Here is a 27,458-nt window from a genome sequence, read left to right as displayed (position 1 = left end):
TACTTAGATGTCTGTCGTGCAAGGGTAAAATTTTCTCTTTCAACAGATAGGTTCTACTGTACTTCTGTTATGGATTGCAGCTTGCTTCAAGGGCCATCTCATTGACTTGTATGGGAATGTTCAAGAATAAAGTGCTGTACAGTGGAAGAGGTGTCAGAAATCGGGTCTGTGTGGTGTAGCATGACCAGCTTAGTGTTAAAGCTCCAAGACAAAGTCTAATCCTGTGATGCAGATGAAATAAAAGGTCAGAAGTATTCTTCCTGCCAAAACTCTGAATAGCTTCTATTATCATTGAGGCCTCTGATCATGTTGACTCACAGGCAGAGTTGCACAATGTACTGAGCTGCAGTAAGAGCTACGACCTGAGCAAAAGGGAGCTTCTGGGCTCTCAGAGAGGAATAAACACTTTGGTGGGGTTCTTTTGAACCTGAATTTTGACTGACTTATCTTTATATTTATTTTAACAGTAAAATACGTTGAAGGTTGAAATAAACCCCTGCTTTCCTTCCTTTAAAGAGTAGAAAGAACTACAGAACATGAAGTTAAGTTAAAAGGAGCTCCTTGAATGTTGTTATGGATTCCAAAAGTAGTCTTTAATTGCTGCCAAAACTAACGTGGCTGGAATTTCCATGGAAAACACCAGTGCAGTAGCTAGATAGTATAAAAATATCTCCAGTTTGCAATCGATTTCCCCCTCCCCCCATACCCCCTCCCTTTCTTGTTCCTTCTTTTCTAAGTGTTAAACAAATGTATCCACATTTTTTGCTGTGCTCAAGATGAAACAGTCAAATGTGACTTCTCATAGCCATACGAGGAATCACGTGATGATAACGTACTAAGTGTTTCACTAAGAACTGTGTGGAGATCTGATAGCTTGTTCCACAGCCACCATTGTTTTCTGTCTTTGTAAACATAAAAAATAATCAAATTCATTGAAAAGATAATCTCCACAGCCTGTGAATTATTTAAAAAGTATTTAGAAAGAGCACTTTTGTAGTATTTTTCAGGGTGATTTAGGACCCAAGATTAACAAATTTCATGTCTTTACAGTATAAAATATTTATTACTATTACTCAAAACGTGTGAAACAACAGATAGTATTACCAGAGAGTTCTACCATGTTTTGAGTACCATAAAGCATGCTATTTAAATAGGCACAATGTTTCTGTCGTTAGCTGTATGCCATTTGGGACAAGTAATATGGTTCGTGATAACAGAATTCTCTGATTAAGGGCAGATTTCTAATGAGGAAAGCTTTACTGATGGACTCACCAAAGCTGATGACATGAATGCATGTTTTAGTTATCCCAAGTGCAATAGCTTATAAATATTCAAATACTCAGTTATAGGATGCAGCTGTGCCGTACTTTCATGTGTAGTAGGTTCCTTTTGGCCATCCATATGATGAGGAAATGCACATTGTACACAAAGCAGTCCCTTATGTGCTTTTCTAGTGTAATGTAATTGTTATTAATTATACACTGAACAGTACTATCAATTGACACTTCTGTACAAAGCTAAATGTGCAATGTGTTGTGTGTTTGAGAAAGGGGAAACACAAGGTTGTCATTAAAGCCATTTTTAGCAAAGCTGGAAATAGGACATAGATCTGAATGTGGCAGGCCCACTTATTTCATCCACCAAGAAGGAACTTGCCAAACGGGTGAGTTTGGTTTTGCTGCCATGTAACTGCTCTCTTTTGTAGAACAGGACAATCTTCTAACCCAGGTTTCCATATTTTAGCCACCTTTACCTACGCTTTAAGAAAACTACCTGAACTGAACTTCAATTTAGATAGCTTGTTCCTCCTGTAAGAACTGTGAGGATGGCTAAAACCTTTGCTATTTAATCATTTCTAGCGGTCTTGGCCACTTGAGGTACTTTTGTAGAGCCATTAGAAAAGGTTGTAACCCAAACTCATTACATGCACTATTTATATGTCAGTATTTGGCTGCTGTGCAGCAAGATTTCCTTTTCTTCCTCACTCTTAGGCCTACAAGAGATGATCTCCAGAGTTCCCTACCAAAAGAACTTAGCGTGATAAATAATTAAGTTGCATGCTGAGAAAATACTGCTTTACAAGAATGTTTTACAGTTGAAAGAACTTATCACCTCTCACTAATGATGTGTTGTGAAAAATGTCACAGGTTTCAGTTGTTTGTGAGAGGGAGTGGTGGCTTGCATGTTGGGTTAGTAAGTACTAATGTTGAGTACCTTTAAAGTGAGGAGTCACCTTTCTTGAATGTAAACTCTTGCTTCATTTCTCCTAAGATGACTGGTACAAGCGTCAGCTCTTACTAGTTGCTGAACAAGTATCTCGTTGAGTGGGATGAGTGTCTTTGGTTCCAGTGGGTAATCTTAGCTCTCTGGCTTGTCAGTAAGACCTTTGTGTCCAGGCTAGACTTAAATCTAACACAATGGGATCTTGAGAGGCTTAACTGGGACAGGCACACTAAAACCAACTTTTTAAAATAGTGATTATTGAGAACTGCAGAGAAGGTGTAAAGGGAAGGCTAAAAGAATTGGGTGATCTTTTGACATTTTAAAAGAAGTTTTTATAATTAGTGCCAGAATTTGTCTAGCTGTGGAGTAAGACTGCCATTTGCTCCTCACATAGGGTACTGGAAAAGATCTTTGGAAATTGGGCATTTCCAAAGATGTGTTTAGTTTAATTCCTAATTTAAGCAACAATAACTCTCAGATCAAAAAGAAGGCCCTAGAAAATTCAGCTATTCCTTGAAAAAATCTGGAAGTATAGCTCATGTAAAAAGCAGCTATGCCTCAAGCTTTAGAAAACTGAGCACAGTAGTAATGCAATAATACGGTGTCTGGGTCCACTGCTACCAGTGGGATGTTGTGATATGTTAATAAGTTTATAACAAAACGCATAATCAGTGCTTTGGTTGTTCTAACAACGTATATTCTAAAGTAGATTCTAAATCTGTCCTGCGTTTCCCAATGTTTCAGCACAGAAAAGGCTCATCTGTCTCTAAACGATGTTTCTTCTGCCTCTTCTCTTAAGTTGCAATTGTTTTGTCCTCTTCATGTACCACGCCACAGAAGGATTCTTCTGGTTGTGTAGCTTTTGCTTGCTACATCGTCTGCCTGCTAGCCTATTACTGTTGCAGACCCTTTAGTTTATTTTTGACAAGTCCTAGGCATTGATTTTATAAGATCTCAAAAGGTTTTGGAGTACAGTGTTGCTGAATTCTGCCAAATACCAGTTTGAGGTTGTTTTATTTTTTGTTAAATTTGTTCAATATAATGCCTATTAGTTTCCTGAGGTGTTTGATGTCTTCAAGCTCAGACCATCTGGCACTGAGAAGGTTGTGGCTTTTTTAAGAATTTTTTTCCTCCAGGAATGAATAGTTTACTTGTCCTTTATTTCTAAAGGGCGCAGGGGAAAGGTGATAGTGAGTGAAGGGAGTTTCACAGAGCTGGAGTTCTCCCTTCGTAACTTTGAATTCTGCAAAAAGCTGCCTCTGTTGCGCCATTTATTTATGTTGGACTACAAACTGATAGAAACACGAATCTGAGTAAAAATATGTCTTTGCACATAACGGTAGCTTGGTTAATGGAGTGTGCAATTTCAGAGAGATCTGGCTTATATCTTCATTTTGCAAATGTAAGTTTAGTTTGGTCCATTTGGAACATTATCAAAGCTCTTGGGAGAGTTTGGACTGAATTAATCATGTGCTTTCGTTGGTATAAATTAACTTCCTATCCTGATGCGCTGAACGATAGCCGCAACTGTTTAATGCTCGCTGATTGGAACGAGCGCAGGAAATGGGCATGAGAAGGAAACTACTTGCCTTCAGTATGTGAAATGTATTTGCCACTTAGCTGAAAATGCTGACTTTGTTGCCTTCAGTTAGGTTTATTTTGCATGTCAAATAATCCTTCTCTCCTCCTTCACAAATTTTAGAGGCAACCTGTAAAATGCTGACTGAATGGGCTGTGTACATATGGCATCTGAGAGGGTTTTTTATTAGCTTAAACTAGCACATGTGTTTTCCTGTGAGGAGTATTAAGTGCCTGGACTACAAGTTCAGTGTGTGACTGTTTTTGCAGCTGTGTGGAAGAGCATGATGCATGTTTCCTGGAGCAGACCTGGGAGAGACCTCAAGTATGTTGAGGCAAAAGCAGGTTGTGTTTATGGGAATGTCAAACAGAAATATGGCACTTGAACTCTTATCAGACCTGAGCCTGATACCAGTAACTGAGTGGTGGTCCCCCAGGTGTGTGAAAGGAATGCCCTGCTTCTAACTGTGCTAGATTTTGTTTCAGAATTTGATGGCACTGTCCCACAATGCTGTCCTGCTCCTGCCAGTTTGGAAAAAATGTAAATTTTCTTTTTGCCTTTGTTATCTGCAGATGGTTGAAACCAATATTAGTCTGTTTGAAATTTAGTTCTTGTTAAATTGTTACTGAAGAGCATGGTCATTGCTCAGGCCAGAAATCTTGCTTTTGGGAGATGAATTTTGAAAACTTGATGCTCCTAGAAAAAGAGCATATCCTAAGTATCTGTAGAAGTAGAGGTAACGTCCTGATTTAGGTGACTTCTCACTCTTCTGGAGATGTCTTACTTGGGGAACACATATAACTATGGGTCATATAACATATGACACATATTACTATGGGTCCAGAGAGAGTCCCATAAAACCATGTATAGGAAATGGAAACGTAGAGCTGAGAATACTTAAGCAAGGCTGTCCAGAATACAGTACCGTTTTGTAACTCCTTATCTTAGAGGGTGGGCAGGCCTGTGGGGGAATTGTCCTTGCCTGCACAAGAGATGTAAGAAGTTAGAACTTTGTCAGAAAGAGTTCCTCTTAATCTTACTCTGTGCTTGCTTTTGCAGGTGCAAGTTGTTGAAATAGCTCATAAGGTCATCTGGGGTTTAGGTGTGGGGGCCTCATGGTATGTTGGAACGGGTCCAGAGGAGGGCTACAAAGATGATCAGAAGGCTGGAGCACCTCCCATATGAAGACAGGCTGAGAGAGTTGGGCTTGTTCAGCCTGGAAAAGAGAAGGCTCTGAGGAGACCTTATAGTGACCTTCCAGTCCCTGAAGGGGGCCTACAAAAAAGCTGGGGAGGGACTGTTTACAAAGGCTTGTGGTGATAGGACGAGGGGCAATGGGTATAAACTGGAGAGGGGCAGATTTAGACTAGACATAAGGAGGAATTTCTTCACAAAGTGAGTGGTGAGGCACTGGCACAGGTTGCCCAGGGAAGCTGTGGATGTCCCATCCCTGGAGGTGTTCAAGGCCAGGCTGGATGGAGCCTTGGGCAGCCTCATCTAGTGGGAGGTGTCCCTTCCCATGGCAGGGGGGTTGGAACTGGATGATCTTTAAGGTCCCTTCCAACCCAAACTATTCCATGATTCTAAAATATGACTCTGCTGGTGTCGCGACCCAGCCTGGACACAGTTCATGGGTGGCTGTTATAAGACCCTGGGTCTCCCCATAAAATTTATGGTTCAGTACTCACTGGGCTAAATGAAAGCAAAATGATACCAAATGATTGATCTAAAAGGAATTTATTTGTATAGGCATTCTTAGGAATAACATTGGCGTTGGCTTGCTAAATCTATGTTAAGAGAAAGAAAGGTTGGAAAGGGAGAGAAAGAACAAAGTGCAAGGACATCACCTGGGCTCTGGTCCTCCTCTTCTCTGCCCAGGATGGTGGGTGTGCTGCTAATGGCCCCTCTTGCGGAGTATTATTTATAGCTTTTGGTGGGCCTGTGCCGTGCTTCTTCTAGGAAAGTTCTGAAATTGATTTTGCTGGGGCTGCTCCTTCCAGGAGGTTTCTGGACTATTCTACCCTTTCTCTTCCTACTGACAAGATCACAGTGTGACCTCTTTGGGCAGCAAGCACAGCTGGACTGCTTGTGAGAGTGAGGTAAGGTGTTGAAATGCACTGCCTCAGCTACAGTCTCAACAGTGGTTTAAGGCAGCAAAAGAAGTGGTTTGAGACATCCAAAAAGAATCAGTCTCACAGCTGGAAAACACTATTTTCAAGAGGAAACATTGATTTAATGTAAAAGATAATTGAAAACTAGAGGTTTCGAGCTTCCCATTCTTACTATCTTTTTTCCTCTTTTTTTTCTGACCTTTTCTAATAGAATGAAAAGAGATGAGTAAGGATGAAAAATTAATATTGGCATTAAGCTAAAGTTCTTTTCCATGTTTCAAAACCTGTAGAAGAAAAATACTTTTTTTCCTAATTTCTGTTTTAAACTGTATTGTTGCTTCATCACAGTGTGGCCTTGAACAAAAAGTGTATGTCTGAAATCACTGGATTTCAGGTGTTGTTATTACATCTTAAAAATGCCATCTGCTATTACATACCCTTTTAAGTATACAATGTGAAGCTACTACAAGTAAACTGAGCTGATAATGGTCAGAGTTTTTGTGTGGCTTTGCTTTCAGGTAAGAGATATTGCACAATATTTATTTTCTTTCAGAAGAGAAGAGTGTTTTAACAGTAATCGTCTAAGGGTATAAGAGAAACATGGTTTGTTGGAAGACACAATAGCTTTTATTGCCGTATTATTTACAGCTGGAAAAAAACCCAGATATAGTCTCACTCATGAGGTCCCCCAATAAACTCAGTATTAGCTGTGGAGCAAAGGGAAGACTTATGAACTGCTTAGTGTAGGACATAGTGGATATGAATTCACTTTTTAAAAAATGGATTGGGAAATCATTTAATAAAAAGCATGACAGGATAAAATTAACCTGATGAGGGAAGCATAGCTACTGTGTAAACAGTGTTAATATGAAAAGATCTCTGTAACTGATTACTTGGCTTAGGTTTTTTTTTTTTGATTCTATAACAGTTCCTTTCTACTCGTATTAGCATATAGTGTGTACTAATGAATGAGTATGCATCTCTGTGAACTGTGTGTATGTGTGCTTAATCTTAAGATTAATAGTTCTTTTGAATGCAGTGAGATATAAAATTAAGCATATGTTGCACTGGGTAGAAGCCAGAGCATTTTTCACTTTGAAGGAGGGGATCCTGTATGAATTCCTTCTAGAAACTTTCATGAAGCTCTGAACAAGAGGTTCATGAAATAAACAGAAAGGAGTGGGGTTTTTTCATCATTTTTGCGGCAGCGTTAGCATGTTGACACTTCCTTTCTCTTGCCAAATACTTTGGGATTAAAGTCTCGTTCTTGAGCATACTTTGTGATGGGGGAGAACTCCACACTAAAACAAGTATTGTAAACTAGTTGTGCAAGCCTAGCTTAATTTATTTCTGCTAATTCCTGGTGGATATCAACAACAACTAAGTTTTCAACAGCTGAAGACTGTTGCGTTATGAAGAGACTTGTGCAGGGCTGACAGTGTGGAAAGTCGTTCTGATGCAGCCGTGCTGTGAGACTGTGCCTTCACGTGCGAAGTTACACCACCGACCTCTGAGGCCTTTTGTAGTTGAAGTGAAAATTTCAACTGCCTGTGTTTAGATTTGGTTGAAACCTCCAGTGAGAAGAGAGCTAAGTAAATCAATTAAAGGCTTTTTAAATGCACCTAAGGGAGTTAGGTGCCTGACTCCTATTGAAATTCAATAGGATTTAGTTGCTTGGAGCCTTTGGAAAACCTCAACCTAAAATTGCAGGCCTACAGTATTCATTATGGGTCCCAGTGCTATTGTTCTGTGCTCTTGGCACTGATTTAAAGAAAACAGAAAAGCTTCGACTCAAATCAACTGTTCTAACTCTGTCTCCTAGTAAGCATCTCTTTTTTTCAGAACATGAACACTTGCATAATATTATTTCATCTTAATTAAAAACATTAATAAGGGGACTTTAATGATGTTCAGTAACTTCTTAGGATTAATTGTGAGCATCTGAAGGTAGAAATGTGATACTGATACCATTTTTTGGGGTTTTTTTCCATTGCAGGTTCAGTCGTTTGGTGCAAATATGCTAGTTAAAGAATTTTAGCAAATGATACTAGGCTTTTTGAAGGGAGGGAACACTAAATGTTCTTGATGTAAACAATTTTTAAAAATTTTATCATTGCTGGTTTTCATTTGAAGAGATACAGTGTACAAGATCTTTGGAAACAAGTAGATTAAGTAGGTGGAGAAAAATTTTCAATCCTAAATAGCACTTTAAGCACTTGTTGCTCAGTAAATGTTTATATAAACGAGAAACCATTTATCTTTTTATTTTTGATCTGTACGTCATCAAGTTGGGATTTTACTTTATTGAGCTTGGTGCCTGGCTTTGTCTGTTTGCCTAGGCCATCTGATTTTGCTGTTCTGTGTATCTTGGAAAATGAAGTACAGCTTTTAGGAAAAAATCCTGCCTTTCTCAACAGAACAAAGAGAGGCCTCTCTATACAAAGTGAGTGAGATTAGAAGAAACAGTTGCCTTTGCTGCTGTTAATTTGCATACCCTGCCTGGGCTCTGCACAAGTGCTGTCTGATGCATTTTGCAAGCCCTGGTGTGTCAGGTGAACACTGCTGTGAAGTGGACTCTATCTCTCTCTGAACTAATGTGTAATCTGCAGTGGTTTGATATTTTTGTATGCTATCCTTGTCTGAGTGTAAATGAAACCTATTGCTCTACATGAGAGACATTCTTGCCTTTTTTTTACCTTTTGGTGGCTGTAGAGGATATGCTGCATCCCTGCTTGTGAAGGTGCTGAGCTTATTTCTCTGTTGCCCAATCCAACTCCATAGCCCTTAGCTGACAGCAAGTGCCCCGTCCGTCACTTTGTATAAGCATCAGCAGGCCTATTGTTCCCAGTCTGTCTCCTTCAGAGACCTCCTTGTCACAACTTCTATACAAAAATTTTGGCAGAGTCCTTGCTCCACTGCTGCTGCCTAAGATGGCAAGGAGGTTACTGTTCCATTTTGCTCTTGGTACACTAGCTTTGTAGCAGAGCTTTCCATTGCATTGCCTTACAAATCGGTGTCAGTGCAGGTAGTGCCACAGCAATCTTTCAGCTGAGGTAATGCTGGTTGGCATGCAATCCCTATATAAGCTGTGGGGAGAGCTTATTTCCTTGTTTAAAGAGATTTGTGGGAACTTTATCATGCTTGAAGCTAGATTCTGAAAGAAGGCAGATTTGAAAGAATCATGGGAGTAATGTAGTTGGTCCATCCAATGATGATAATGTAATAGATCTTGTGGTAGGGCAGAGATGGGTGGGAGTCATATTCCCAGTAAAATATTGGAGTGGGAGGAAATTCCTGCAGTGCAAGAAGCATGTGTTTATAAATCTTAAAGCCATCCTTCTCATCAGTGCTTCTTGTTTTCCTGTGCTTGTTATCTCCTTTTCCTCTTCTTGTTCATAACACATTTCAGATAACCTCACCTAATTCTCCCATATAAAATGGCTGCATGAACTTCTGTGATGCTCCACGACCAATTACAGCTTTGAGGTCTACAGGCAGAGCCTCAGGCAATCTATTTTCTGTGCAGATGCTTTCTCAGCCTTCAGAGACAATCTCTTTATCTGTTAAATAGCAGTTGTTATGGTGTCATGATCCATTCTGTGTCAAGGTTCTGTTGTGTTCCCCCCCCCCCCCAAGATAATAATCTGTCTAATTGCTTTAAAACATGAACTTCAGCCAAGTTTAGGGAGTCTGTTCTTCCTTTTGGAGTTGCTACTGCACTTTATCTCACAGTGTGGAGGTTGGATGCCTCCCAACATTGGATTGTAGCTCTTCCATTACAGTAGGACTGGAGTAGTAAAGGAAGGGCTTTTCAAGATGTATTTATTAGCAAAATAAACCAGATATTAATTTTGCTAATATACTTTGTGTGTATTTGTTTTAATACATCTGACTCTCCATTCACACAGCAGAAGAAGTCTGGTCCCTCCTTCAATTCAATCGCAGTCCTTTTCATAAGTAAATTTTCTGTGTTGTCCTCTGATGGGACATTTTTGTTCTTAATGGCATCCCAAAGTTCATTGGGTTGATATTTGAAGTGTCCCTACCCATAGCAGGTCCAGTTCTTTGGTGCAAGTCAAACTCAATATGTAGACTTTTCATCACAGCTTTTCTTTGAGCCCTTCTCTGTGTGTTCCCTGCGTGGGCTTATTATGAAACTGGGATTAATCCATGTGGAACATGGAAACATAGGCTGTGGAACAGTGGAAATACAGTGGAAATATAGGCTGTAATGACAGGTAGTATGTGTATGTTTATCAGGGAAGTGCATTTTTATCTATCCTGCCTAAGTTCCTTCAAGTGATAAGAGCTGTACTTCAGCCAGGTAATTAAGTTATAACATATCCGTCTCAGGCTGAGGATAATTTTGGTGTCTTGATGCCTCTTCCGTTGTACTTGAAGCAATTCCCAAAGCTGCTCATGTAGTACCTGAGGAACTTCTGTTTCCATGTCACGACTGTGACAGTGAGTAGTGAGTACTGAAAAATCTGTTATGAGACTTCTGAAACAAATCCCACAAGCTGAGCCCACTCCTGCATCAATGTACAAGTGAGGACTCGAGCTATTTTGCTGATCTTCATGAGAAATATTTCATTCCCTGGCATGTGCCACATGGCTACCTGGAGACCTACTGTAGTTTCACCGAGCACTGTACTCCAGTAGAAATGCCCAAGGCTTGTTACGCTAGTCTTGCCTACCTTTTCTTTGTAGCTGAAACGTGTTGTGAATTTACATATGAGAAGTTGCTCACAGCTGGGGCACTATTAATGCTGATAAGAGTTCTTCAGGAGAAGCTATCTATATGTGTATCTCGCGTTCCTCTTCCTATGTTTTCATCCAGAGTTAATCTGGTCCTTGGCTGCGTTGGGATTATGTCGCTGAGAAGGCATGAAGATGGCAATAAACATATGCCTGAGCTGAGCAGGAGGGTTGGCAGAAGTGAGGGTGCCATGTCCAACTCAATAATTAAAAGGAATAAAAGAAGTCTGCCCTCTTACTTAAGAGGGTTCTTGTATGCCCAAAGACTGCCAAGGGAGGTGGTTGAGTCACCATCTCTGGTGATATTTAAAAGACAGGTAGATGAAATGCTTAGAGATATGATTTAGAAGTGGACAGGTACGGTTGGACTTGATGATCTCTGCCAAGGTAAGTCCTGGTAAATGGAATTATCCCTAATTACTACCAGCATAAGTGGACTAAGGGTCAAGTTGGCATCTATCTAGTTAATGTAACATATAATGTTAAGCTGTTAATCAGGAAGATAGAGGCAGTGTTTTGTAACTCGGGAGGATGTAATTTTCTAATGCATTTTTCCTTGTTGTCTGCAAGTTTCTGGCCACTGATATGTCTGTACTGACAGAAAATCATCAGCCTCCCCATCCCCCAAGAGACTTCTTATTAGACTTATGCAATGTAAGATATGAAAAACACTTTTGTCTGTCACAGGGCCACGGGCAGGGGAGGGGGAATTTGTCAGTTGCTAATGGATACCTGGAGTTTTTGTGTATGACCATGAAGAACAGCTTGTGCACTTTCACCCCCGATGTTCCCTGAATAACTTGGGTCTCATTTAGGTCAATAAGCCTTTATGAAAATGTCAGGAATGAAAAATGTGTCTTGGTGTAAGCCGACTGGTCGTTCCCTCCAGTCACCGGAGTCTATAGGACAATCAGTGTTCTCTAAGCTTGTCTGCATGTCACGCAAAGAGCTAGATGACAGTAACCATTGACTGCATGTCTGTTGCATTGTCTTCGGGACAGCCCCCATTTGCATACTTGCTGGTGTGCCTGTTATCCAATGAACCATGGAGGGCCTTTAAAAAACTTATGTGCACAACTCCAATGCAAATTTGCTATGCAGAGAACACTCGCTTCTTTAAAGCACAATCCAGGCTTTCAATTTCTACCTTCTTGCTATAAAACTGAAACTGTGATCCTGACAAGGCCACAGTTCCTGTTCAGAGTGCTGTTTGTGGCTTCATTGTGCTAAAACATACTTTTCTCTGGGTTTTCCTTTGCCTACTAAGATATTTTTTTTGTTGTTGTTCTTCTGCTTTTGGTAATAGCATTTGGGGATATCTGAACAGTATTATCTGTGCTATAGCATATGATGTAAGGCCATACTTCCTTTCCTCAAATTAGTTATTTCGAATAAAGGGCAGTTTTTGCTCCCTGCATGGGTGCCATTGTCTTTTGTTAAGGGAATTTCCTCTGTGGCAGTGATGAAAGGAGATGTACTAGCTTTCTGCATGCAGAAGAGTGTGTGCATATTAGAGTTTATTGACTACGTCTGTTCAATGAATACAATTACCTGATCAGAAAAGACTACCTCTGGTGCTTTATTTTGCTGACACAGTTGAACAGCACCTCATGTAAAGCAGGGCTTTTAATTTTGCCATTGCTACGGGTTCATAAATGATGTTACATGAAATTGGGCAAAGGGAGAATATCTTTGCATTTGAAGCTTCTGTCATGAGACACAGGCTTTCCTTAAAGTATCTGCTGCAGATGCTGTTTCTTTAGATTTATTATATATGATTATGACTTTATTGAAAAATATTTAGTAACAATCCAGTTTAAAAAATAGTGAAGGATTTTGGTGGATCCTTTCAGAATGAAGCTGTGGAAGAGATTCTTGGCAGGGTCAAAGGGTCCAAGCTTCACATTTATTACAACCAATGATCTGGACAGTTAGATTATATCTTGAAAATCTAATTGGAATTCAATTGACCATAGACAATTGTGATGGCTGTTCTACTGCATCTAACATAGGTTATGATATTGTCAAAAATAAGAGAAAGAGTCCTGGCTAATGTTCTCCTAGCTTTCCTAGAAGTGTCACAGAGCTGAACTTCAACACTGTAGTGCCCTGTGATGGGCAGTTTGTTATGCCATCAGGAGACTAGCATTTAAAGCTGCAAAAAAGATTATAATGAAGTCAACTAATGCATGTCCTCCCGTCCCCCTTTTTTTTCTCCTACATATATGCCTATTATTTTTCTGAGTGTTCAGGGCAATGGCCTATGTATTTTTTAAGCTGACAATGTGACTCCCATTCATCTTGACTGGACTAGGGTTGTATCCTGGTTATTTCAGTTAATTTAGAAAATAATAGTAGGTATCATCTTGAGTCCTGTTTGCTACTCTGTTATGAAGATCAGCAGTGAGCCCTGTAGAAATATGAGGAGACTGGATAAAATGTTTAGCAGCATATCATCCTCTCTGCAGTTGCTCTTTATATGAAATCTCTCTGTGAAGTAAGCTGCTCGTTCCCTTCATCTGCATTATTCTATGTAACTGTGATACCTTATGATTGGTTTCTCTGCTTTATTCTCCCCGTATGCCATCTGTTGTGTGTTTTGAATTGAAAGCCACCGTTACCTTTCCAGTTAGGAGATTTTGCTGTTGACTCTGATAGAAAATGTGACCAGTTATTAGAGTGGGCCAATAAGCAGTATTGCAACTCCCTAATGCTTGAGGAAACTACACTAAGCGTGCAGTGTTCAGCTAGTGTGTAGAAAAGCAAGTTTTTTTCTGCCCATGGAGTAAGTTCCAATTATGACATAATTGTATCTGTCTAAATAACAATAATGTCAGATGCCTGACATGTATCACTTTGTAGGCCTTTCCAAAGTCATACCTTAGCATAGGTCTGTGGTTAACACTTAGCTTGCTACCAGCAGTGCTTTAGGAGTATATTTCTGTTTCTGCTGAAGTCTCTAGTTGTTCATAAGAGGAAAGACATGCTTGAGGTCTCACTGTGTTTTCAGTGCACCTGGAGAAGGACATATTGGTAATGCATACTAGAAATCTTTATTCGATCCATGTGAGATTAAAGGAAGACTGAAAAAGTAAAAATAAGTGGGAGGTTAAGCTGACACAGTAAATCAAATGTAAAACACACCTCTTCCCAAAATGCAATATGCTAGAAAAATACTCATCTTCTCAATACGGACTGTACGTGTTTTCTTTGGCTCAGTCAGGAAACTTTGTTTGAATTAGACCAAGTGAGTTGCACAGAATGCTTTTCAGTTTTAAAATATGTAGACAAGCCTAATTACATGCAATTGAAGTATTTAAACTTGTGCTTAATCTTTTCTTTCTTTACCCTTACAGGTTTTTCTGTTACTTTAGATCATTTTGGTATAGTTGACATTTTTTTCACCTTCCAAATTTTACATTTTATCTTAGCATTTCCTAATACATTCTGAGAAAAAGATGAAAGACATGCAGGAGAGAACTAACCTGGTTCCCTGTGTGTTTCTTTTAGGAAATTGTATTAGTGGTATTCTTTGGAACAGAATACGTCGTTCGGTTGTGGTCAGCAGGATGCCGCAGTAAATATGTTGGAATATGGGGAAGGCTTCGTTTTGCTAGGAAGCCTATTTCAATCATCGGTGAGTACACACAGCTTGCAAAGTTGACACAAACAACAAGTAAACGTTGTCTTGTAAAGTTTCGAGAAGTGGAATTTCTGCAGTAGTTGAAGCCAAGTTAGAGCAAGAGCTCTTGTAATTAGTGTTAAAGTTGATCTTAATTTCCTTCAGGAATCAATGGTGCTGCCATCTGAGAACAAATGTAGCTTGGTTGTTTTTCCAGAAGAGCAGAGTTTTCTTTTCGCAAGTGATCTGAAGCTTTGCCAGGAATAAGTCTTGGCCATAGTCCTGTCGCCTGATACCTCAGGATCACAGACACTGTACAATAGCCACAACTGTATTTTTTTTGAAATCCTGAATGGCTTTTTTTTTCCCAGCTGATGTTCTAATAATTTATTATGAGTTTATTTTGCACTCTAATTGAGCGAGCTACATACTGCATGGTGGAGCATGATAGATCCACTGCAGTTACTTAGTGTAACTGTTGGATTAAAATATATTTTTTAGTGATTAATTTGGAACTGGGCACCTGGCTTTCCTTGATATAGGCTGCTGTTGGCTTCCTAATGTGACTTTAGTGTTCTTAGAAATTAGATACACTATATGTATGTCACAAACAATTATTTTTTTCTGGATTGTTTGTCACGCATTTAACAATTTCACTGAAAGAAACATAATAATCCAAAAATCAATCTGTATTTTGTTAGCCAGTATTGAAATATGTGAAGACCCTTGCCCTGAAGCAGTTAAAATACAAATGGATTAAACAAACCAGATTTTGAAGAAGGGTATTGTTATAGAAGAATAGTAACTCTAGCTCTATGACATAGTTTATTCCACTACTCAGAAACATTATTTATTGTTGAAAAGGAGATATAGCATTTCATGAACTGTGTATAATTTTGCTGAACATAAATTACAAAATATTGTACATGGGTATTTTTGTAATCATAAATAGTGTAGTTTAGCTTGTCTGTGCGTGTGTATAAATAACAACCTGTATCTTGGGTGTGACTGCAGCTATTACATGGCTTCGATTGCATCTTTGTACTCTGTCCACAATCCATTTCTCTTGAGACCTAGAACACTAGGCTTTCTGAAACCATCCAATTCATTTCAGCTTGGAAAGCAAAACAAAGTTTCACTTTCCCAGATAAGTATCAGGAACTATTTCATTCTCCAAAATACAGAGTTCCTTTCCAAAATTAACTGGGCCTGAGGCACAGAGATTTAGAGTACAATCCTAGGGTAATGACTGACTTTAAATAAGTCTCATACACTAATTCCAGTTTTTCTCTCCCTTTTAGACCTGGGCAGATGAAATAATAGTAAGGCAATTATAAATGAAATAAAACCCAGAACCTCTGTTAATGAATAAAGTGCTGTCTAAAACAGCAGAGAAAATAAGATACACAGACGAGATAATAGGTAGAAACTGCTGAAATTCTTCATGGGTTATAGTGAATAAGGATTCTAGGCTCTTGAGGCTGTTTTACAGTAACTCCTTATCACTTTCATCACTCATCTGGAATGTGGCCATCTTAGACCCATCTCAGTAAAACCTTCCTATCGCACTGTTATATTTTCTTCATATGTTACATTAACGATCCTTTGATATATATAAAAAATCTTTATTTGGGGTGACTGCTCAAGTTGTTAAAGTAATATTGGTATTGATTCTAGTAACAGTCTTGCAGAAGTATTACAAGATGCTGCTAACTCATCCTTTCAATTAACTTTTATTTTCCAGATTTAATTGTAGTTGTTGCTTCCATGATAGTTCTGTGTGTGGGCTCTAAAGGTCAAGTCTTTGCAACCTCAGCTATCAGGTAATTATATGCAATAAAACAAAACAGTGCTGTTTGAGTAAAGTGTCTGGTTTGGTTTTGGTTTTGATGTTTGGAGTCGTGTAACAGAGTAGGTCACCAGTCATGTATGGGTGTGAAATAGCAATCCCATTAAGTGTAGGGGTAATAAAATTTTGCGTGTTGTATGATTGTACATGCAATTACATCATGGTGAGGATGGAGGTTGACATTCTCCCACTCCCTTTCCCCAACTAGGTGGGTTCTACCCAAATCCTGTTTTAGTTTCTTGGCTAAGTTTTTATAGCAATTATTTCATGCTTCATGTCTCTGATGTCTTTAAGCTGCTTCTTCATAAAATGTATGGGGTTGGCAGCTGTGAATTCCTGATGGACTAAATCCACCATTTGCTCAGGAAGGTCACAATACTTTGTTTTCTTGAATAAGAAGGTACACGACAGTTTACTGTGCTCTATTCACTAGCTGCAGTGATGCTCTAGGATTGCAGTAACTCTCATAAAAATAATATTTTAAAATATTATTGGACCATCTAGTTCAAATTGCCTATGAAAGTCCTCAGACATGATCTTCAGCTAGCTGTTTCTTTATGTTCTTTCCCATACTGGTGAGCAGGTCAAATAAGGGTTGATGAATGATTTCTAGAGCATTCACAATTGGTGTCTAAAATTCCTGAATCCTCAAGTTATCCTTACTAGACATGTATGCAAACATCTGTCCTTCTCTTGTGCAATCTCCCCATGGTGTCTTCGTAAAAAAGAAGATCAAAGATGGGTGAATAAAGTGAAGAGACAAGTGGGTAAAGAGATGGGTGAAGAGACAGGCTACTAATTCCAACATAAGCTACTATGTCTTTCTCTTAAAACTGGCCTTTGGAAGAGACAGAATTCCTCTCTCCACCTCTGTTTCTTCTCTTGTATCTTTAGTCTCTTCGTTCATTTAAAAATTGTGTTCCAGGGGCATCCGTTTTCTGCAGATTTTACGAATGCTGCATGTTGACCGTCAGGGTGGTACTTGGAGGCTGCTGGGATCGGTAGTGTTCATACATAGACAAGTAAGTTTGAGTACTCTAAGGAACAGCATAATGATTGATGCAAGAGCCCTTATATTCAGAACAGAATGTATGCAGACGTGCTGATGATATAAAATATATTTAGTGTGGAGCTAGGCAGTCATTTATTTTAATGAATTTGTTTTACTTCCTTCAAGGGACAAAATCCACCTAAAATATTAAAAATATTCACCTCTGCTTTGCCAAACTTTTGCCTTGTAGTTGAACTTAACCACAGAAAACAAGGCTCGTGAAAAGTAGTCTGAAAATTTCTAAAAATATATAAATTCCAAAGTCTGCCAATATTACCCTATTAGCATTTGGTGACCAAAAGGTCACTTGCAAGTGAGGCAGTTATTTTGTCGCTGTGTTTGAAATGTGCATGCTGGACTAAATAATCAGCTGTGGTGCAAATTCTTTCAACATTGAGCTCAGTGGATTTTTGCTAATTTGCACAGACAACGGTCAGTTAAATAATTGCTGAAATTACATTCTTCAATTACCTATCACTGATGTTTTTTAGAAAATAATTGGGATAGAAGTGTCTCAATAATATCAAAATGCCATTATTTTTATTCTCTTTGCAGGAACTGATAACTACACTGTACATTGGATTCCTGGGCCTGATTTTTTCCTCTTACTTTGTGTACCTGGCTGAAAAAGATGCTGTAAACGATTCTGGAGAGACAGAGTTTGGCAGCTATGCAGATGCGCTGTGGTGGGGAGTAGTAAGTACAGCAATTTCATCTGTACTAAAAGTAGTTAACACCTTGAAATGTGGAGTAAAGTTCAAGCAAGGATGGAGGTGGAGCAGCACTTGGGAATTGTTGCTTCAATACATGTTCTAGTGTTGTAATTCTATGAAACTAAGAAAATACAATAGATGATCGGTAGTTTTAATTGTTGTTTATAGTTTTATGTGATCCAAACTGATAAAATAATTTACACAAGATGTAGAAACATCTATTCTAACATCTTTATCCCTTTTTCCCTTCTGTTATAGTGGTTACTTCTTGTTACCTTTCTCATGGTAGAGTTCAACTATTGAAGGCAGTTAGTGTCTTGCTAAATCAGGGCTGGTATTTCAGTATTACGGGGGTTTTGTGTGTGATGAATGAAAGCAGACAAGGGGGGCTGGGGCATGTGTGTGGTTGGGGGGGTGTCCTTTTTTTTAAAAACAAAACAAAACAACAACAAGCCAACCAAAGCAAACTACCACCATCGCCAAACGAAAACCAACCCAAATCCAGATATCTATGGTTTGCAATTCGATCTGGGACAGTAATTCCCTTTTTATTCAGAATGGACTAATTCCAGAACAAGGAGTATCTGAGATACTTAAGAAATCCAGACACAGGACTGGTTTAAAGTGATTCTGTTGCCTTGCAACTCACTTAATATCCTTATGTGGCACTTGTCCGTATTATGTTGACATACCATCTTCCTCGGACATTTCTCAGGAAGAAGTATCTTTAGTTCTGCTCATAGAATTTTGCTTTCTTGCTGTTGCTAGTGACAGTTGTCTCTGTTTTCGTTTATGATATGTACTTACTAGTTTGGCAACTATATACTGGGATTCTATTTTGGTAAAAGTTTTAGTTTTGCGACTTCTGCTAGTAACAATTCTATCTTTTTTTTTTTTTCTGGCATGATATGCAAATATTAGGTTGTTGGTTCTGTTCTGGAATTTCCTGTCTGTAATTGTTTCCCCTTCCTTTTCCTATTACAGTTCAAAGAGAAGTACTTTTTTTGGAAGCTGTTTTTCCTTATTGTTAGTATTCAAGCAATGACTTGGTTTAATCTGCTTTAATTGTATGTTGCTTGATAAAACTACCTGTCATCACTAGGTGTTACAGATCTATAAAACTCATAGGCGTCACTAACGATTCCATGCCTGTATTTTCAAAATATGCTGATCTTCTAGTATTCCCTTTGCTGTTTTAAATCAAAAGGCATTGTTTCTTTTTTTCGTTAATAATGAGACTACTAGTAAGTCTTACATACAAAAATGATAGCACTAACACCCCTGTTTCACTAATAAAACATATTTTTTAATAAACCTTTGCATGTGCAATTTCATAGTTATCTCTCTACCAACAGTTCCACTTGCTGTTTCAGGAAGGGAAGACCTATTGATGAGAAAATCTCTTGCAGATCTCCTGGTACTGAAATGCACATGTAGCTTTTTTGAATACTACAGGTTTTGTTTAGTTTGCTGCTATGGTCTGCTGCAGCATTCTTTCCTCCTGCTGTCTGTCTCAGTTAAATACAGCCTCTCTTAGGATCAAAAAACTTGTTGTGTAGCACAAGGAAGTGGCTTTCTGGCAAATAGCTTTTTCAATGCTTTCATCATCACAGCGTTTTTATTTTCCAGAACAGCAGTCAGATGACTTGGTAATTAACAGTGGCAGATGTAGCTGTATGTAAAAACACATGCTGTCATTGGCGTTGACATTAAAAATTGAATATGTGACAGACCAGATTGGCTTACTGAAAATACAGTAAAACCTTCCATAGAAGCAAAACAATCTGTCAGGATATTGAAATATTCTCCTTTCAGGGAATTATTGCTCAGTTAATAGATATGCCAGTTATTTTGTATTTCTGATTAGAATAAAATTATTTAATCAATAAATTTAATTATTAGAAATTGTGATGGCGAAAGAATAGTATATTATGTTGTAGCATGCCACTTGAAGTATAAGACTGCCTTCAACAAAACCATAAGGTAATTTCTTCAATATCAAAAATATAATTTAGTGTCCTTGTTCTGCTTTAAACGTGGATTCTATACTTCTGCTCACTGCTAAAAGCATTTAGCAAAGCAAAACTGAGATGGATTCAGGTCCATCCATTTCTGGTGTTTTGATGCTGTAATATCTCAGCATGTCTACACTGCTAAACAAGTTCTTTGGGTAGCGGCAATAGAATACATTACATAGCATAAAGTAAACCATGTAAAAGGTCTGTGTTACCACAACTAAACTGCATCTGGAATTGGATGCTTTTATATTACTGTGCTTTGCTGACTATAGAGACATACCCATAGGGTGCATAACTTTTAATAAAATGTTCTTCATTGTCATTGTTGTTATTTATAAATCTATATTGCTTTTCCATTTCCATATGTAGATTGGGATCCTGGGCTTTATTTGAATTTCCTTGAGAACTCTGGGCTTTTGCTACTGGCCATTCCAGTTTATGGGCTTCTTAAAGAAACCTTAAGGTTACCTTGAGACATAGAGCAAAGATTTGTCTGTATTATTGCTGGTTTTGAATGCATTTCATGTTGTATAACTAGTTCTGCAATGACTGCATATCTGTATGTCTTTCTAAAGACAAATTTAATATTTGCAAGTAAAATATAAGTAACGTGATGCATCTTTTAGCTCCTAGTGCAAATATTTAAAATTAGTCTATTTGTGTTATCATTTATGTCCAGACTGATGATCTGAAAGACCCAGTAGGTATTCTGGAAAATAAAACAAAGAATTTAAAAAAAAAAAAAAAGATGCTAAATATTCTCACTAAATCTATTAAAGATGACCACCTTCAGGGGACGTTGATGGGTCACTATCTCTGGTGGATTTTTTGTCTGGTTTTTTTGTTTCGTATTTCTTTTTTTTTGTTCTCCTTACCAGAAGCATTAAATTTAGTCATGCCTGGGGCACACTGAGAGGACCTCTCCTTTCGATATCTGCTGAATGACACTCAGTTTCCAACCTCACATCTGAAAAAACAACCTTCAGAAAAAACATCTAGATTGTGCTAACAGTCTCTTTGATCATCAATACTATTTGCCACGAGCAAAAATTGAATATAGCCATGCATGGATATTACACTGCATCCGTTCCTTTGAATTGTTTTGAATTGGATTGAACAATTGTCTGCAAGTACCAGCTTTAGTAAAGAGTTTCTTGTTCCTTTCATTCATCAATATGTGCTTTCTCACCAAAACTGAAATTCAGCAAAGCATTGATTGGTTTTCTTACTTTTAAGTGTACATAAAACCATATTCCTATTTACCAAAGTCTATCAATATGTGCTTAATATAAATTGAAAATCAAAACTGTGGGAAAGCTTTACTGAAAGGTTGCAGGTAATAGCACTTGAAACTACACGTGCATAGAACTTTTGCTAAATTAGAACAGATCTGATGTAATTTATAAATAGTTGACTATAAATACTGAAAAATTACTACATAAAGGGAATCTCCTATTATTCGGAACCCTTTTTTCCATCCTTCTAAATTAAAAAAACTGCTGAGGATTGTACCCTGACTTCAATATTAGACAAAAGGCAATACTTCATTTTTGGTCTTTGTGGTTTACAAGTCAAGAATACCAACTATAGGCCTATTATAACCCTCGTTTTTGTCTTCCCCCCCACCAAGTTTTGGGATGAAACGTTTTTCTTGGGGAGGGGGAATCGGTTATTTTAAGAATTTTTGGAGTGGAGTTTGGAAGATGGAAGTGTTAGTATTTTTAAATGCTTTTTGCATGCAACCTCTGCATCTTGCAACTGCCTCCTCATCTCTGACCTTTAACTCCATGAGCAGTTCCAAGTACATTTTATTCTTTAATGAGGATCTGTGGGGTAGAGAAACCTTCTGAATTTCTTTTACAAAGTTCAGATGTAGATATTCTTACACATACAAAAGTCTCCTGGGATTTGTTCTCTTAATTCCCGAATCTTTAAAGCTCTGTCAAAAGGTATCAGGGAGCCAGGACAAGAATTATACCTAAAAGAATCCAGAAATTTTCAACAGTTGTTTTCCATTTGATGAAAAGAAAGTGTTTCAAAATATAAATAACTTTCTGTGTCAAGATCTAAACAAAATAATTATAATTAAGGAATTTAGCTTTCATTTAAATGGCAATAATTAGCACAAATTGTCCTCCTGTTGAAATGGGTCTGTAGGGGGCTGAAGCTAACTTTGTTCTGATTTTCCTCTGTCGTATGGCTGGAATTATTCTCATAGGAACATGTTTTAAAACATCCTTCCTAAAATATTTAGCTACCTTATATATGCTTAAGCGTTCTTTTTTAGTCTTGTTTTATTTAGATAATACTTTTCAGTATAATTGCTATGTTTCATGAGGTCTAATATAGTACTAATATTGAATGGAAAATAAATAGCTGCAGAACTTCCACAAACAATTCAGAAATTGTAGTCAAAATATCTGCATGTGTTAATAACTTTCCCCATCACTTCAATATCACACTGAGGGATAGGGGGTGCTACTTAAATTGGCTGCTTTTTTTTGTACAGAAGTGGTCTGTCGAGGAAGGTCTTGATAAGAGAAGCTCCTCTGCTGTAGATTATGATCTATATGATCTTGAGTTCAGTGCTGGTCAGATCAAGTCCAGTAAGCAGAGCTGGCTGTTAACTTTGCCAGCAGTGTGGCTGATGGTGGCCAGCAGACCTCTCTCTGTTTCCCATTCATCTGATTGGTAAGCAGAGATGGGCTGGCAGCCTGCAGCCTCCCAAAGAATGTGGAGATCACTGTACTATAAAATCTAAACAACCGATGGTGGATTAATTATCAGGTGAGCGTACAAAGCTGCTGGATCTCCTATGAGCTTTATTGCTTGTGTCCATGTATATTATTACTACTGAGTTCAGATATAAAACTGTTTGATTACTGTAATTAAAAATGATCATAATAATGATCAAATGAAAAAAAAAAAAGATTGAATAGCCATCTTCCTGAGAAGTTTTAAGTCTTTTCACTGGACTGTGTTTTCCTAATTTAGTTACCTTTATATCTTTGTAGGATGAAGGGAAAAAAAAAACCCCAAACCTCAGATGCAACACTTTGCCTTTATCTTCTATATCAGAAAAAAATTCTTCACAGTAAGAGTCATTGGGTACTGGAACAGGCTGCCCAGGGAGGTGGTCGAGTCACCTTCCCTGGAGGTGTTTAAGGAATGGGTGGATGAAGTGCTGAGGGACATGGTTTAGGGAGTGTTAGGAATGGTTGGACTCGATGATCCAATGGGTCCTTTCCAACCCTGTGATTCTGTGATTCTGTGATTCTGTGTGATTCACTAATAGTGAATAATTCTCCTATTTTTATGAGAGTTTATGTCCTGTATCTTGTCATCCTTGAGAACCACTACTAGGATGGTCCAAGGAATGAATAGGCTATTTTACAACAGCGAGTAAAACCAGCTTTTATTTGTAAGGCTAAACAGAGGGAGAAACGGGATTCAGCAGCCTTGAAAGCGTACTGTGCTGCAGATGTGCGCACTGCAGGAGTCAGGCAATAGAAGAGGGGAGGGGGATAAACGGAGACCATGAAGTGACAGAACAGAATAACAAGGCCAGGAACTGATCTATCAGAAATGAAGACCAGGAGCCTACAGGATTGTCTGGTTCTGGGTTCATGAGTTCTGGAATAATGTCCTGACAGAAACGGTGAGGGGAAGGCTGATTCATTTTCAGATGGAGTTGCATTATCAAGAGACAGTGAATGAGATGACATAGTGTGGCTGACTTGAACTGACCAGAAACTAGGAATAGCAACCAGAAAAATCCTTTAAACCCTTGTATTCTTACTGACTTGGTGAAAGCTACTGTAGTCCCTTTTTTCATTGTATGGAACATACTTTGCAAATTTAGATGAGCATGGCGCTCCAACCTAATTTTCATCAGTTGTTCTTTAAGACTCCTGTAGTTTTATCTCTGAGATCTTACAAATAGAGATGTTTAGTTTGGGCGACTATTTGACTAGGAGTTTTAGAATGGCCAGTAATTTTGTTGAAACTCATTGATGGCTGAAAATGACACCTTGGGGAGGTATTAAACTAAGATCCAAGGATGATGACTAGTGTCGTGGTTTGGCCCCAGCCCAGCTTGATTGACAGCTAAATGTGAGCAGTTTTGTACCACCACCAGCACCGCCCTCGCCAGGGAAAGGTAAATGGGAGAAAAAGACTTGTGATTTGGAAAATAAAACAGCTTTAACAAAGCAATGATAATAAGAAGGAAAATACTACTACTATAAAAATAACAAAATATGCGTAAATATACAAAATTGCGCCTCCCCCTTTAATGACTACTTTGATAATGCAGAACAGACACTGGAAAAAAGTTCCAGACTGGACTCAGCAGCCGGAGGGCCATCTGGGATCAGGGCGAAAAGGCAGAATAGATCTGTATTGGTCACCAGCCATCAAAGAGGAGCTCTTGACTCTCATGATCCCTCAGTTTTGTGCAGAGAACAACATATATGGAATGGAATACTCTGGTGAGTTTTGGGTCACCTGTCATGTCTGCTCCTCCCTGCAGGTGTGACCCCTTTTTGCCTCTCACTTAGGGAATTCCACTAGCTTAAGGATGCCCTTGATTTCTGTAGGAATAAGTATAAATAATGACCTTTCTGCATACGAATTCCCTGTGTTATCACTTCTAGAGAGAAACACTGGCTAGAAAACATGCACTAAACTTCCAAAAAATGAAGTTTCATATCCTAAGTTATTAGAATTCTTTCAGTGTCCTTCAGATACAGTTGTGTCCCAGTTATGTGCTTCAACTACATCAAGAATGGTGGTGTGAGCCTGCAATGATAACTGTATGAAAACATCTTCAAAGTTTTGAGAAGAATGCAGCATTACCTTTAAATGTTTGTTATATTAGTGACCAGGAAGTCCTTTCTTTGGTTTTGGATGGCAATTTTAATGTTTCAAAACATTTGTGTCCTGTAGAATACAGTCTCTTAACTTGCTCATCTGAAAGATGTGTCTTGAGTCTTCTCAGAGTGCTACCACGTACATAGAAATGATTGGCAGCAGAAAGTGAAGTTTTTGTGTGAATCAGTTCTTATTGCTAATATATGCACAAGGAATAAAAATACTGTCATTTGGAAAAGAATTCAGAATATTGAAAGATCAGTAGAGGGTTTTTTAACTTTATTCGTATTGCATTCTTCACAGTAAAATAAAAGCATGAGTGTCTAGTCTGTTTGCACTTATGCTGTGTGGGTTTCTGCAACTTAGAAAGATTCTACTTTATATTCAACTTGCATGCATGCAGTTGAGTGAATAAGATGTCAAGCAGTAGAAAGGCTTGTAATGTGTTCAGGAGAGTGTTCAAACTACTTTGCAATTTATTATCCTTCAATTGCAGAGAAATCAGGCAGCTGGTAGATGTTTCTAGTATATTGCTGGATGTTGTTCTTACTTGATTTAATCAAGACAGATGTTGTGAGTGGGTCAGAAGATTCTGAGTAGTATTTGGTGTGCAAAACCAATACCTACTGCAACTGATTTTGCAGTTGCAGTGCTGCAAATTCAGAAACAAGGTAGTTAAGATATTTTCTATAAGCTGGCTTTCCCTTATTTGCTTTAGTGCTTGGCTTTTTTAATCTTTTAGCTTGTGTTTGCCTTTTTAATATCTCTGAATCATGTGTTCTTGTATAATATTTTGTAGCTGTTTAATTATCCAAATTTTTGCAAGGCACACAGCAAGGATTTCATCAACAGAGCATTGTTACTCACCTGAATAATTTTCTGTGCTCACGTTAGCCTGAAAGCCTTGAATAGGATCCCTTCCCTATTCAATGCTGACAAACACTACTATTTCTTCTTGCTGGTGGATTTTTGCTTCGTATTTCCTCCTTCAGACTATTGATGTATATTTAATAGGAACAGGATTAGTCTTATTACCAAACCCTGTGGTGGTGTACATCAGATCAAAGCTCTGAAATAGTCAATGGATGAATATGATTTTGTTCCTAATTAAAACAACTAGTTTTACATGCTGATTTTCAATGAAAATTTAATGTGTGATCTCTTGTATCAATTTAATATCATTATACTGATGTGTTTACTATGCTAGAGTAGAAGTTGAGTCAGTATTTCCATTATAAGATCCTATTTTACAACTGTAAAATTAGTATTGTACTCTTTAGAGAGTTATAATCTGTAAAAATTCAATTAGGGCAGAAACTTGGCATGTAGTATTTCAACAGGATATATCTTGAGGAAAAAAAATGTACTTTTGGAATACAATGAGTTTGTAGATGGATTACAGTTGTGAGGGCAGAGAAAAATGTTAAGGCATACTTTGATTTGCAACTCAAATCAATTCAATTCCCAAAATGTTGTGGGTTTTATTTTTTCATTTTTTTAAAAGCCCTCCTAAACAAACAACACAGAAGATACGTCAGTGTCTCTGGTACTTCGTATAGACCGATTCAGAAGGGACTGTAGCAGAGTTCATAAAACTTTTCAATGACAAGAGTTTATAAATCTTTTTGAAAACTGAGAAATAAACCACTATCTTATCTCAATCTTTTACGTAAGAGGGAGTAGGAAGCCATCACTTTAGTCATAATTATATTTCCTTTTCTATACCATATTTTTGAACAGGAAGTTGTACTTAGAATTTAGTATTTAAAAATTTATTTATTTATTTTTAAACTGACCTTATGTGGGTAAGCAGATAATGTCATCCCTTCGTTTTTCTATCAGGCCCTGAATTATAAAGTGGTATTTCAACAATTTCAGGAATACAGGCAAAGGTACTTGGATACTTACCTTAGTAATTCTTAAAATACTTCAGTATGATTCAAAAGAGTTTAGGAAATAAACCACATTTTAAAAAACTTGTATTAAAAAATGAAGTGCTAATACTTGAATGTATCAGCAACTTGAAACAAACTTGTGACAATACTACCTCAAGTGGCTGTATCTGTCCCTCTGTCAGTGTTTAACAGAGACATGATGATGTTTCTTAGATGTTGGACAGCTGGAGTGTGGTTGGCTTACTTTGTGTGTTATCTGAGGTGATTCTCAGGTTGGAACTTAGATCTATAAGATCCCCCTTTGATGTCTCACCTAGTATGAATGGACAGTTATTATAGTGGTGAACAGCCAGACTTCTCTGAAGCATTTATCGTGATCTTTGATTTAACAGACCCAGGTTCTCCATCATTTCACCCCCTTAGCAAATATCTTGCCTCTATAAATCTGCCTTTCCATTCTGTCCTCCCCTAGAGATGCTGACCTGGGCATCGCCCGTGTTTCTGCAGTTGCTGTGTAATGCATTACAGCAGACAGGTGAACTAGGAGCACCTTCAGGGTAAAATGGGAGTAGCCTGTGTATGTTTTTGTCAGGGACTAGTATCCTCTGTGTCCTGAGAAGCTGAAACCCATACTGTCAGAAGAAAATCTAAACAGCTAGCAACTGAGGTGTGCTTCAGTTGCTTGAGAGCTTCATGTTGTTTCCCATGCTCCAATTTGGTTAGCCTTCTTCAAAGTCACAGATAAAAAAATCTCTAATTCCCAAATT

The 27,458-nt window shown here is 38.1% G+C and overlaps 1 protein-coding gene across 5 annotated transcripts in view; it reads left to right on the top strand.

Moving 5' to 3' along the window:
* Window positions 1-27,458, top strand: part of KCNQ1 (potassium voltage-gated channel subfamily Q member 1) — a 362,029-nt gene that overhangs the window by 78,394 nt on the left and 256,177 nt on the right. For all 5 annotated transcript variants that reach the window (XM_054068731.1, XM_009571924.2, XM_054068732.1 and 2 more), the window contains 4 exons: window positions 14,182-14,308; window positions 16,038-16,116; window positions 17,068-17,164; window positions 17,749-17,889. In XM_054068731.1, the coding sequence (XP_053924706.1) occupies window positions 14,182-14,308; window positions 16,038-16,116; window positions 17,068-17,164; window positions 17,749-17,889 (444 nt within the window). The remainder of the gene's footprint in view (window positions 1-14,181; window positions 14,309-16,037; window positions 16,117-17,067; window positions 17,165-17,748; window positions 17,890-27,458) is intronic.

The sequence above is a fragment of the Cuculus canorus genome, chromosome 5 (assembly GCF_017976375.1).
Source record: "Cuculus canorus isolate bCucCan1 chromosome 5, bCucCan1.pri, whole genome shotgun sequence".
NCBI lineage: Eukaryota > Metazoa > Chordata > Aves > Cuculiformes > Cuculidae > Cuculus > Cuculus canorus.
This window is presented reverse-complemented; position numbering and strand designations above follow the sequence as displayed.